The sequence below is a fragment of the Antrostomus carolinensis genome, unplaced genomic scaffold, assembly GCF_000700745.2.
Source record: "Antrostomus carolinensis isolate BGI_N321 unplaced genomic scaffold, ASM70074v2 scaffold24010, whole genome shotgun sequence".
Classification (NCBI taxonomy): Eukaryota; Metazoa; Chordata; class Aves; order Caprimulgiformes; family Caprimulgidae; genus Antrostomus; species Antrostomus carolinensis.
This window is the reverse complement of record NW_010289483.1, coordinates 1-14,176: the sequence shown is the minus strand read 5'-3', so window position 1 is coordinate 14,176 and position 14,176 is coordinate 1. Positions and strand designations below refer to the sequence as shown.

Below are 14,176 nucleotides of genomic sequence, written 5' to 3'. Positions count from 1 at the left end.
CATGCCTAACTCTGCCTTGCTTCCCTCCCTCATGAATGTGCACTGTGCAGTCACAATGTCTGGTCTTGTCCCAGAGAAAGCCCAGCAGGATGGACAATGAGGGGCAACTTTTCAGTAATCGGCCTTCATTGCCAAACACCTTCCAGGCCTGTCATGAAGACAGTTAATAGTTTCATCATGGGTTTTCCATGGACAGTCATCACCATATTAACATATTGTCCATGCATATACATGCCAAGACACTCTAACAGGAAGGAGAAGATCCTAAGGCTGTGGGTGTTGACATATGTCTGTGGAAGTATGTGCATGGGAGAGAAAAGTCATGCCAGCACTCGGGTTTTGTCAACTCTCCTCGTAATCCTGCTGACCAGGGCCAGTGCTACGTCCTGCTACATCATTGCCTGGATCAAACTTCCTTTCCCCACAATCCTGTTCTTTGATCACTGCACATCTTACACCCTTCATGAGAAGAGAGGCAAGGCTCCTCCAGACAAGTCTCTCCTGCTCCTCTAGACACTTCTGTCTTGAGTATTGAACAAGCAAATAATTTTATGTAGGAAAAACCACCAGGTGATTCCATGACTAAGACTGCGTCAAACTAGCTCGTTTCTGCAAGGTGGTCTGTGACTGGAGTTCGAGCAGTAAATGGGCATGTGCCAGAGCTCCCCAACCACAGAGCCCAAGGGAAGGATAAGAACACCTCTGTGTTGCACCCTTGCATATTTGTACCCACTATGAAGAGTGTGTAATGCTCACACAGGCCTAGATGGCAATAAAGCCTCTGGGGGGAGGTGACACACTTCCAAAGATCAGTAATTCACAAAACAAACCAGAATAAAGATAATCCTGGAAAGGGAAACATTAAAAAACCCCACTGAATCCAAACCTGCAGGTCCTTATCTTCCAGCCCGTTCAAGTGTAAAATCGCCCTAGCCTCTCTCTATTTCCAGAGTGCATGAGTCATATCCTTGCTAACTGGAATGCTTCAATTGAGCTTGTTCAGCATTTGTTACCATGGAAGGAAGTTAGTTAGCAATAATAGGAAATGGAAAGCACAGGTCTTATTTTTTTAAACCTTAGTACTTCACTGACTGTTTTCTTAAGTGGTCTGAAGCAAGTCCGTCTGTCATTGCAGTGGCACACTTACTTTTGCCAACCCGAGTAACCTGGGTAATAGCAAGAATCACACTTTAACTGTGTGACAGACTGTGTACGTACCTGTATGCATTTAGCAACTTGTCAGCTGAGCCTTCCACATCCCTTTCCTTGCCTTCTGACCACTGGTGAATTGTGAGCGAGAGCCTCAGACTGCGCTGCTGTTTTGCTGAATACCATTGCAGTTGTCACAGGCTGTGGTCAGAGGTTATAAAGTTGAACATTTCATTGGCATTTGACCTCAAAAGCTGAAACTGGCTTCTAAGTTCTTGGGTAAAAAAACAGTGTAAAAACATATTTGAAATAATTGTATGAAATGCTTTTTTACAGTGCCATACTCACAATGGACCTAGCTAGCAGAACAATGTAAGGTCTCTCATTAAATAACAGAAGGACACAAATCATATTATCTATTTGGAAACTACAGCATAAATATAACAATTTCAGGTATTCAGTCTGCAGAGTTCAAAACAGTTCAAAGTAACATCTATAGAAAAATTCAGCATGTCAAAATTGGAGATTTATTGAACATGAAAATGTTTATAATTATTATGCTCTTGATAAAAAAATCAAGAGATGGATGATAGATACAGCGGTTACCTGTCAGAAGGCTGTTCTAGCCCTTTTACAACATTTGAATGATTCTCTGGGTTATGTTGACTTTCCTGCATTTTAATTTCACTTGCCTGTGAATATTTTTAGAAAATTCTATTTATTTACCATCCTTTCTTTGAATCCCATTTCACTGATATTTTTCCTTCAAAAATTTGTTTTCATGAGATAGATACTTTAGTTTTTCTTTCTTGGTACTTCTATTTCAGTTTTACTCATTTGGATTGTGATGCAATTTCTCTGAGTCACTATTCTCAGACACATGAGCACCCACACCGGCAGGCAAATATACTAATTGAAAGCAGTAAGTTTTTACTTTCACCGTAACTAAAAGTAAGAGGAAAATTTGTTTGCAAGTAGCCACAGCAGATTAAATACAGATCTCTGATTTCAATTAGTTTGGGATGTTTTAAGAGTTCCATATTTAGCCAGGCTGGTAGCTGGACCACACCACAGATTTGGTGTCTGTACACCTGTAAAAATGTTTCCTGAAGAATTCCATACTGGTCGTCTCTATAGGTTAGAAAAGCCATATTCCCTGGCTGCTCTCAAATCCCTGTGTGTCACAAAGGATGTTCAGCTTCACTTCTCTACATGGTTTTGGCTCTGCCTCAGGTTTTTTTTTCAGAGTACAATCTGATATTATCCTGACATCTAAAACATAATGGCTACAGTTCAATTGAAAATTTCAAGGTGAACAAAGTTATCAGTAAGTAAAGTTCTGCTGTCTGATTCAGCTGCATCCAAAGTCAGTTTGCTAATGAAATAATTTTAAGTACTTTGTGCAGTTCCCCAGGAATTCACTGAAATCACCAGACTGGTTGATGTTTTTAAAGCTAGAGAGAAAAATCTATGACTAAATAATCAAATTAATTTTGAAAATGACAATCCTGTTGTTCAAAACACATAAATACAGACAAAAATAATATATCCCAGATTATGCAGCATCCTGTGCTCCAAGCAAAACCCTGAAGTTTGTACAGGGTATATTTGTCACCAGCACAAAACTCAGACAAGGCTTTTCCAGCACTCCTAGGCTTGTCATTCCAAGTGGTTTTTATTCATTATGTTTTTTTCTTCTCCAGCTTTCACAAGATATAGTGAAAACTGGACCCTGCGACAACAGTGTGCTCTGAAAGAAGAACAAACACAGTGTTATACTGCCCATGGAGCAGCCCAGCAGAAAGCACATGCCTCAGAGTGGTGATTTCCCCTCATGTCTCTGCACTTGTACACTGCCTCTGCCCTGGCAGCTCAGAAGAAGTGGAGACAAGGTTGTCCTCTCCCACTACCTCCTCATACCCTTCTGCTGCAGTGTCAGGTGCTTGTAGTAACATGGAGCCTATTTTCATACCTGTGCTGCAGGGAATACTGTAGGTAGCAGAGAGAAATGGAGGGGGGGGTTTGTCCCCTTTCCTGCTGGAATTACTACGGAACATTTTGGTGCCAAAAACCTTCCCCAAGAATTGTTTGGGGGATTGATTTTTAAAAATCCCATTTTTTAGAATAGATTAGTGATAATAATCAAAGCTAAGGTTCTGGTGGAAATCTTAAGTTCATAGTTTTCAATTACCAAGATACATTTTAGTACTAATGACACATCAAGTTGAATTCCATCCTCATGAAGATGTAACAAACTGCACCTGTCAAACAGAGTTAAAAATACAGAGTAATTTAAGAACTCTCAGAACATAAAATGGCTTTTCTATATCTGCTTTTAATGAAAAAAATACTGTATGAATAGAAATGGAAGTATAACAAAGAATTTTCCATTGATCTAGGAAAATACAGGGATAAATAGAGCAAGTAAAACTAACATTTTACTTCCAGGTTATGTGTATATCATGGAACTCCTGTCCCTACTTACAGCCACTTTGTTTCAAAACAGGCTGGAAAATAAGAACAAGATATTCTCACAGTACTTTTACTGACATATTCTCAGCTGAAACAATGATAGTAGTACTCCTATATTAATTAGTACTCCTATATTAATTTTTCATTTCTTGCATGCCAAAAAGTACAATAAAATGACTCTCAAGCTATCTTTACGCTTGAGGAAGGAAAGTTTGATCTCATCTGTTTCCTTTTAATTTCATAATTTGCAAATTATTACTGGCAGTACATTAGTTTGATAAAAAATAATTATGTTACTTCAGTTTTTAATGTGCAATTTCTCAGATTTTATACAACAATGTAAAGTTGTCATGGGATAATAAAGTATAGTTTTTACCCGTGAGGAGATCCATTTTAAGATAACTTCCAAATATTTTAGGCATGAGGAAAATAATTTAAAAAATCTTCACCAAACTAAAATTAACATACATGTATTCCATATATTAACATTGTCCCTGCTGTATGCCTTAGTATGGTCCAAATTCCCAACACAGAGACTATTTATATAATTTTCTAGTGTGTCCATATCTTCTTAAATTGGAAGAAATATGTTTAGAAAAGAAACCTGATCTACTAGAACATATAATGGGGATAGGTTAACTTCAATTATGTTACTTGAAATAAAATATCCATTATATAATGGATGAAATATCCATTATATTAAGCTACTGGCTGGCAAGCATTAAATCAAATATAGACTTCTACATACTCTGTATCTGTAGTAAAGTATTATAACATATTAAACAGACCTTTATTTTAAAATCTCTTTCCAGCACAGGACCAATCCCGTATTAACCGCCTCACATAAGCTAGTTGAGAGTTATGAGGATCCCTGTCTTTTTTGGTACTGTATTCTGAGCTTTTCCAGTTGCTCTACACACTGCGTCTGGGCCAGCTTCAGCGTTCGGTTCTCCTCTGTCAGTTCTGCGTACTCCTTAGCCAGCTGAGCAGCATCCATGCTTTCTTTTTCCACTTGTTCCAGCCTGGCAATCAGCTCCTTTCTGATGATTATGAAAAAAACAAAGATTAAAAACGGCAGGATGCAAAAATTTGTTGTTGCGTGTAAGGTTAAAGCTGGACTATAGGGTGTTAACATGGTATTACCTGAGCTGTTGTGAAATAGAGGCCTAGGAAACCAATTTGTTAGAGTCTTTCTTTCCCTTTTAGAACATGAAGCTGCAAAAATCTGTTATAGGTTTGCTGTCCAGTGACCAAATGCTGCAAAATGTTGAGGGCCTTCAAGTATCTCTAACTTCAGCAAGAGCTGAACGTGTAGTTCATGGGGGAGCATTAAGCTCCTGGAGACTGCATGCTAATACTTTGCCTGAATAACAATTTCTTTTTCTCTCAATACTAAACATATTTGAAAGAGAACAAGGGAATTTTGTTCTGTTGGTTAGCTTTATCAGTAAATTCTGAGAAGTACACCTGGTTTCTTTTTCTCTGCTACAAAGAAAAATGATTCTAGTAAATACTAGGCACATGAATCTGAAGTACATACACTGTTTCTGTAATCTGTTTATGCTCAGATCTTAGCCCTGCTGCTGAGGAAGAGTGATAGAGCTGCAAACCTGACCCCTCCTGGTTTTTCTAAGAGCAGACACAGGAGGATTCAAACTGTTGTGTCTTTCTGGATGGAGTCACACAGTGCTCTGTATTCCCAGAGCTGGCCAGGAGCTAGAGTCTTCTGTATAGTATCAACTGAAATTACCTCAGCACAAGTTAAGATAAAAGAGGCCTTAAAACAAAACACACTGAAGGCATGAGTAACTCACAGCGTATCTAATCGCTCTCCACTTAGTTACCCAGCAGGCTAGCCTGGCCTCTGCTTTTTTTCCCCTTTAAGTCAAATCATTTATGCACTCCTGCTACAGGAAGTCTCTTCTAAAAGCTTCTTAGTTCTTTTGATCACTCTATCTCAGAGATTAGTTAATCTTTAACTGTTCAAACCCCTGTGACTTTATTTCTCAGTCATGTCAAAACAATGTTTGTAGGTGATCGGTGGGAAGATGTAATGCCTTCAAAGTGAATAGCTTTTGCTGCAGTCTTTAAAGGAGCCCTCTTGTCAAGCTAGACCAGTGCTTTCAGACAGGAAATTCCTGCAGATCAGTAATTCTATCGCCACAGGTCACAGTATTCACGAAAAGCTAACAGTTCAGTATTTGCTGATCACTTACATTACTTATAGCTGCAAAACTATCAGTTACAGCAGCAAAACTGTAAGCAGCTGGGTTTTGAAAAACACTTCTATCTGGCCTTCTTTTAGGATCAGTTTGATCTTCCTCTGTCATTACTACACCTTTCAGTGACAGCACTGTTTGCCCATGGTTTAGCTGACTGTTTACAGTCACAGTTACTGAAGTTGAGGAGTCACAAGTTAGAAGAGACCTCTGGCACACTCATTTCTCCTGTGTTTCCATACACACACAAAAAAAAGAAGAGTTAGCAGCCATTACAGAAATTTTAAATCATCCAAAAGTTGCAGTATATAGAAATTCTCCTGTAGCTAATTATGTTCACTTTGTTTTATACCACTGAGGTAATGCATAAGCAGCTATGCTGCAGCAAAGCCTCTTCTCTTTCCTTTCACCAGCTAAAAGGTATGTTCAATCAGGTCTTCAAGAGAAAATATCAAGAGCATATTTTTGTTCTATTAACAATATAGTTGTAAAAAACTTAAGAGCAGCAAGCCATTAACAAATTCATTTCTCTTTGCTTGGGCAATGCTAGATCAACTAATTTTCAAATTCACCAAGATGAACTGATCTTGCTAGATGGTTTGACACTCCAGCTCCTATTAATGGGACTGCAGGACACAAAGGAGTAATTGCGTGTATGCTTTAGAGAGTGAGAAATGCATTTAGGGACAATGAGATTTTACAAGTCCAGCAGCTTTAATCACTTCAGTCTCTTACAGCTTCCTCTTGAAGATTTTCATCTCTTAGGACCAAAAGAGAGGTTCAGCAATATTTCTTTGCAGTTATTCTACTGGTGCAGTGCTGGACTGAAGGATTAAATTAAGCTCTTTCAAATTACAGACTGTTGGCTCAGAAGTGTTCCTAACAAATTAATTCAGAACCATTCTTCCTTACTTTTCTCACACTTATGAGGTTCTTAAAAGGAGATGCAGTGAACACCCAAATAAGTAGTCTGCATCTTAAAAGCAGGTAAACATTTTCCATGGGGAGTTCTATAGAACGAGTAAGAGAAAGGTATTAATTATTCTATTTGGGCTTGAGCCAGGAGTGGCACAGACAGACAGTGTGCAAACTCAGCTCTATTAATGAATGTCAGTCCTGATTTGATAAGATGAGGCTATGTGCAGGCATGGCTCCATGCTGCTCTCCAGTAATACTCAAGCAGCACAGATAACTCCCCCTGCCCCGCGATTTAGCTTTGCTATTAAACAAAATATAAAAATGCATTAAGATCAAAATATACTCGTTGCTGTAGTCCACACTCTAGGACCTCCCTCACAGAAAGCCGTTTCCTTGCCCTGAGCTAGTAAAATTGCCTGCTTCTGAGTCAGCAGAACCTACTTATTGCCTTCCCATCAGGATCAACACCTGTTTACAGGGTAGGGTGATGTTTCAGGCAAATACTGCCAGCCTGCCACAGAGATCTAAAATTAGAGTACCAGGGAATTGCTAAATGTTATGAATGGTGTGGTTTACGAAGCTCACAAAGGATGAGGACAGTAACTAATATTTGCTTCTGATCTAATCCAGGATTTGAACTTAACTTCCAGGGGTTAAAGAACACCATACTAAGCTCTTGCACCATCTAGCCTTTGTTATGGATGCTTAATAAATAGATCTAGCACTGTGTAATCTGTATTTTCTGTTAATGGTTACCCTGAGTTTAAATATTAACAGCATTGATAAAGTATTTTCTAAAATGGTTCTGAGGTACTCAAAGCTTTGAGATAATCTGTAATGTACACTTTAAGTGTTCTTTTTTGGGGAGGGGTTTGGGTGGGACGAGAAGATGAATGTGATTTGCATAATGAACCAATGAACCACAAGCCTTACCAGAGCAGGAGAAAAACACAGTATGGTCTTAGGGAAATTATTTCTCTTTTTCTGGCCCTAATGACTGACCATGCAGAGAACAGATTCCCTTGACAGTAATAATCACAAAGAATAAATACCAAGAAAAGTGACAGAGGAAGCAGATTAATCTATCTGGAGATAAATGTATTTGGAGATGGACTAGACTCAAGGAAAACAGCCTCCACAGTGCAAAGAGGCAGAATTGCCTTTCCCCCATTGTGAACAACATATTCAGGATCATGCATCTGTGGTACTACACATTTCTTCCCAGCTAACATGTGTCTATGTGATCTGCTAGCCATAAGATTATTTACTCTTCCCATATTTGACATGGCTTTCACATCAGGAGGAATCATGAGACCCTGTAAGGTAACTGCTGTCTGAGGAGACTACCTTTGCGTGTTCAAAGTCTACTAATTAATTTTTTAAAACAATGAGACAGCCTGTTTTAATGTAAATTAAAATATGTCTGAGATGCCAGCACATAAAACGTTCTCTAAGTATTCATCACTGCAATAGGGCAAGTTGAGGTTTCTCTTTGTATTAGAAAAGCTGTAATTTCCACTATTTGACAAGTAACATGTATTTTGGATACATGTGAGATGATGAAAAATCAGGTCTAGAATGGGAAAAATGTTAAGATAAAAGGTTACCTTTATGGTTTACACCAATCTTTTTCTGCACTACCCGAAAGTCTGAAGACTACTTGTCTCAATAACGTTGGGAAAGACACTTGAAAAATAATGTACTTGGAGAAACCATCTGGACTTGAGAATTTAGAAACAGTCCTATGGTCATGAGAGCACGCTAAAGCATACGGAAGGACCCCACAAAATGAAGCGGACATCTCCACTGCATGTCTACTGTAATATGGGTAAAAGAAGGCAAAGAAATCATATCTATGACAAAGAAAAGCAGTGATCCTACACCAGGTGGTGATCAAATGATATTTTCTGGAGAGTTATATTAGAATTGTCTGGAGGAGGAAAAAGAGAAAACCAGCCAGTGCTAAGAATATAAGATACAGCTAGCAACCATGGCAACTCTAATATTTAACTACATAATCCACGGTCATTATCTAGTAATAGCAATATAACAAGTGCTCAAAATAACCAGCCGTCCCATCCCTTTCACCCAAACTTAGAAACCCAAAAACATCTGTTATGGAAATACATGTGTGTTTCTGGAACATAAATTAAATTACATTCTGTGACCTAAATGTGGTGTGTTCTCACTTCCACACCCTTTTCTTTCTTTTCGATCATGTCTCCCATTCCAGAGTGATTTTATCCCTTGTACTACATATTGCTGGCATAAATGGGAAGAGTTTGAGTGAAGACAGCAAATAATGCTGTGGTGATTTATATTAGCAAAAAATCTACCCACTGTTCTTTTAATTTCTTTCAATTTCTTGCTTTCTTTTGTTTGTCTTTTCCCCAAATAACTTCTTTTACCATTCTTATTTGCTATGTCTTTTGATTTTCCCTTTTTTGAACCTGCAACCTCCCTTTCCCTCTGATTTCCTATTTTCCTGTGAAACAGTTGTCTTCTCTCCCACTCCCAGCCTAGTACATTCTCTTGCCATCTACATTGCATACAAGAGAAAGGGGCAAATAAGCTCTGTTCTTGCCCTGATGAAAAGCAACCCTTGTCATTTCACACCACTGCCTTTCTATACTTGAGCCATACTTGATCCTCACACTACAGCAAAAGTCAAGCTAAGCAGAATCAAAAGCCTTTGAAAAGTTGCAAAAGAGTAAATGTTTTTGACTATTTTAAAACAATATTATTCAAATTTCTATTTTTTAAAGTTGCCTCCTTTAGAAATATAACTGCATGTATTATTTCACATATAAAATGTTACATCGAACTTTGGAAGCTGGAACAAAAATTGTTTAAAGTAGAATGAATACTATTCCATTTTTTGTTTTACTAAACAGCTCAAATACCTTTACGGACATTTATGTTGGGTTAATTTAACATTTTTTTCTTCCTTCTAGCCAACAAATAAAAAAAAAATGCTCAATCAATTTTCTTCTCTTTTCCTGACAATCATTGTCTTCAGTATCCTGTGTGCACAATGTACTACCAGGAGGCATCTCAGGTGCAGACACTGCCAGGTGGAACTTAACATTTTAATTCCACAGATGAGTTGATCTGTGGAGAGGAAGTTCAGAGCACTGGCAGGGGTACCATGCAACAGCACTTCTGGTTGCCTTTGGTAAACATGTGCACTGAAGAACACCGCACAAACAGTTTGCTCCCATTACAAGGGATGAAACTCTGTCCAATTTATCAAATTAATATTTAAAAGAAATAGACAATAGATAGCAGCTGTATTAGACAATTGGGAATCTTGGTTACCATACATTCAAATTTAAATGTAGGAGATAAAGATACCTGCAACAGGAGTAGATTTCAGAAAGCTGCAAACAACTCCATCTTTTCAGTTTGATTATAGCTTTTCAGGCTAAAAGCTGTGCATCTTATCAGACTTTTAGAAAAGTCAAAACATCCTTCCCTTCAGAGGGAATGGGAATGGAATGTTCAATACACATGCCACCCCAGCCATTGTAATCTACTCTTCTCCTCTTCATTCAGCATATGCTAACCATAAACATAACTTTCAAACTCTAACCGTTGAGAACATTTTTAGATATAAATCAGTGATCACTAGAACAAAAAAGTCTCTTTTACTTCTTGCTTACTCCTTCACCTCCATACTTATACCCCTTTTCTATCTAGTTTTATATAAAAATCAAGGTTAATGTGTTCAGGTTGTGTATACTTACAGGTGTGTAAAGGTATATATGTCCTAATAACTTCTTAATCCACCTTCTAATTTCAACCAAACTTCATGTGATGAAGAGGTCCCAATTAGTTTCTGGAAGGTTTTATAAAAATAGACTGCTACAGAAAGGAAAGACACCCCGAAGGGGAAAGGCAGTATCATGAGCCCTCCTCCAAAATACTATGAAATGGAGAATCTGTCAGGAGGGATAATAAATTTTTTCCCATCTAGAGGAAAAAAGCTTCAGTTGGCACTTGCAGCTTTTTAAACCTCAAAAGCAAATAACCACAGTGCACCAACCTGTAGGAAATTAAGCATCTTCAATCCCAGTGCTTATAGGACCACTTCTTCAGATTAAAAGATCTGGACGGTAGTAAAAGGTGCTGCACTTTTTGTCATGTATAGGCATTTGTCATGTTTAGACATTTCACAGCTACACAGCATGTGAATATCTAGGCCACAAATATGTAATTAGAAGGCACATAAGAATCACAGTAATAGAATTCTATTTGCTGCCTTATTCAGCCACTTTTCTTTTAACATGTGTTTACTGGAGCATGAAATCTTCTATCCACAGAACAGGTCGGTGGTGGAAACTTCACAGAATCACGGAATTGCCCAGATTGGAAAATACCTTTAAGATAATCAGTCATTAACCTAACACTGACAAGACCCTGACTAAACCATGTCCCTAAGCACTTTGTCTACATGACTCTTAAATACCTCCAGGGATGGGGACTCAACAACTGCCCTGGGCAACCTGATAAATCTTTCAGTAAAGAAATTCTTCCTAATATCCAATCTAAACCTCTCCTGGTGCAACTTGAGGCCATTTCCTCTCGTCCTATCACTTGTCACCTGGGAGAAGAGACTGACCCCCACCTCTCTACACCCTCCTTTCAGGTAGTCGCAGAGAGCAATGAGGTCTCCCCTCAGCCTCCTTTTTTCCAGGCTAAACAACCCCAGTTCTCTCAGCTGCTCCTCACAAGACTTGTTCTCCAGTCCCTTCACCAGCTTTGTTGCCCTTCTCTGGACATGCTCCAGCACCTCCATGTCCTTCTTGTAGTGATGGGCCCAAACTGAACACAGTACTCGAGGTGCAGCCTCACCAGTGCCAAGTACAGGGGTAAGGTAACTTCCTTGGTCCCACTGGCCATACTATTCCTGATATAGGCCAGGATGCCATTGGCCGCCTTGGCCACCTAGGCACACTGCTGACTCATGTTCAGCTGGCTATTAATCAACACACCCAGGTCCTTCTCTGCTGAGCAGCTCTCCAGCCACTCTTCCCCAAGCCTGTAGCACTGCCAAATGTTGTTGAGGCCAAAGTGCAGAACCCAGCATTTGGCCTTATTGAAACTCATGCAATTGGTCCTGGCCCATCAATTTAGTCTGTCTAGGTCCCTCTGCAGACCCTCCCTACCCTCCAGCAGATCAACACTTCCACCCAACTTGGTGTCGTCTGCAAACTTATTGAGGGTGCCCTTAATTCCCTCATCCAGATCATTGATAAAAATGTTAAATAGGACTGGCTCAGTACTGAGCCCTGGACTCATGACCAGCTGCCAACTGGATTTACCTCCATTCACCACCACTCTTTGGGCACAACCATTGAGCCAGTGTTCCACTTCCTCACATTGTTCTGCTGTTGACATCCACTGGTGGAATGAAGGAAAATGCCAGCCTGAAGCCCCTTAATTAATCCAGGATAACCACTGCTGGAAGGCTGACTTCTGGGCTCAGAGGTTGATTAGGATAATTTTGAGTTCAGGTAAACAATTTTGTGCATATATCTGCCATTCTCAAGGAGCAAAATATTTCTGATTCAGCTAGTACCATAGATAAATGCAAATGCATTCAAACAGCATTTTTTTTTTTTTCATTCTAGTAAATTCAAAAATATGTATGTCAGTTTAGTTTTCAAGGGCTCCAAGCTTACTTCATAAATGTGCATAACTGATTCAGGGATGTGTCAGTAATAATAATGCATTTATATTAGTAGACTCTAAAAACTAAAGGATCTAAGGTTACATTTTTAGTTTATACGTCTAAAGTTAAGCACTTAAACAACCATTTATATTTTATATTCAGCTTAGATTTTCAGAGAAGACAAACACACATGGTTTCCACTGAATTCACTTGGTTGCTAAATACACATGCAAACAGCTTATATTAGACAACTAAATTTGACAAATAATTGCAAAATTATTTGAATTAATTATCTTCTTTATGTCTTTTAAAAAACACCAATTACTTTGGATTGGCCAATTAATGATTAATCAACTGCAAACACTGGGAAAATGTAGAGTTAATATTTTCTGGTAAATTTTTCTTCTTTTTTAACTTTTGTTCCAATCTGTCAGCAACTAAGTGCCATGCAGGTCCTACAATGGAAGGGGATTGGTAGTGGGAAACCTCAACTACTTCTGACACTTTAGGCAACAACTAACTATATTGCACCTGTAGCCATCAACCACAATAAGAACAAGTCTCACTTTCTTACCCTGAATAATGTGGATTCAAGGAAATCTTTGGCTATCTTACTTCACCAGTTTCCATCCCACCAGCTTGCTTCTGCAGATGAAGACTCCCATAGATACAAATTTGGCTGAACCACGCGGTCAGCTATGTGAAGATTGCTATGAAACAGACACAATGGTCCACCTTCCACCCAAAGCCCGCTCTTCAACAGGGCTCTTCTGACCCCTGTTGCTATATACAAATGTTTCTGTTCAAGCAGCACTTGGAAGAATGATTGCATGGTCTTCATTTTCACAAGAAGTCTGAGAGATCTGCTCTCCCTGAGAAAGGCAACACTGCTTGAAATCACCGTCAGTGTGAATGCAAAAATAAAAAAGCATTTGAAAGAGAAAGTTTATGTAGCAGTAACTGCTATTCCTTGGGGTTGGTTGTCTGTTAAAAACTTTCACCACCCACCCTCTTTCCTCTCTCTGAATTTCTTTTTCAGGTTTCTTGTGGAAAGGCATTGAGAGTCACAAAGTGCACTTTGCCATTTAATAGTCATGCAAAGAAGACAGGGGTATGAGTATAGCCACAGACGAGAAAAATGTCTCCTGTTTATGCACTTTGGATATGAACACCTAAAACGTCAATCTACATAGAGACAATGCACCTCACAGAAACATGTTTACTAATATTTTCAAGTACTCTAAACCTAACTGTGAATCCATTATACTCTTCATTAGAACATGTAAAGTTAAATTTAACAAAAAAAAATCCTAAAACTAAAAAGGGGACTTGCACCAGCTGAACCAGATCATTATGTGACCTGGAGGCTGTCAGTGAAAGTTTTAAGGGGTATCTGTATAACTGAGGGCCTAGAGCTAGGACAGCTCTAAGTCCTTAGTGGTCCCAGTTGATCCTATGGACCAATGGCCTAAGTGTTGTGCTACACTGTGACTGTCAGGCAGACCTATAAGGCCAGAAAATATGATGTGAAACTCTCATGTTTAAAACAGGATTTTACAAAGAGAATATACAACAGTGAATACTTTGGGAAAGTTACTCACTTTCTTTCTTCCAGCAGAGCAATTTCTTTCTTGACCTCATGGTACTCTTCTGCTATTTTGCAGTGCTGTTTGTACACCTGCATAGATTCCTTAGAGTCATGACAAGGAGGCAGTGGCTTGAAGAGAAGAAGAAAATTATATAT

The 14,176-nt window shown here is 38.8% G+C and overlaps 1 protein-coding gene across 1 annotated transcript; it reads right to left on the bottom strand.

Annotated features, from left to right (window-relative positions):
• Positions 1-3,468: 3,468 nt before the first annotated feature.
• On the bottom strand, positions 3,469-14,146 carry MAP3K7CL (MAP3K7 C-terminal like). Its single transcript, XM_010170648.2, has 2 exons — positions 14,034-14,146; positions 3,469-4,661 (listed from the first exon to the last, which is right to left on the bottom strand). The coding sequence occupies exons 1-2, from the start codon at positions 14,114-14,116 to the stop codon at positions 4,481-4,483; spliced, it is 264 nt and encodes an 87-aa protein (XP_010168950.1). The 5' UTR covers positions 14,117-14,146; the 3' UTR covers positions 3,469-4,480.
• Between the last annotated feature and the right edge of the window lie 30 nt (positions 14,147-14,176).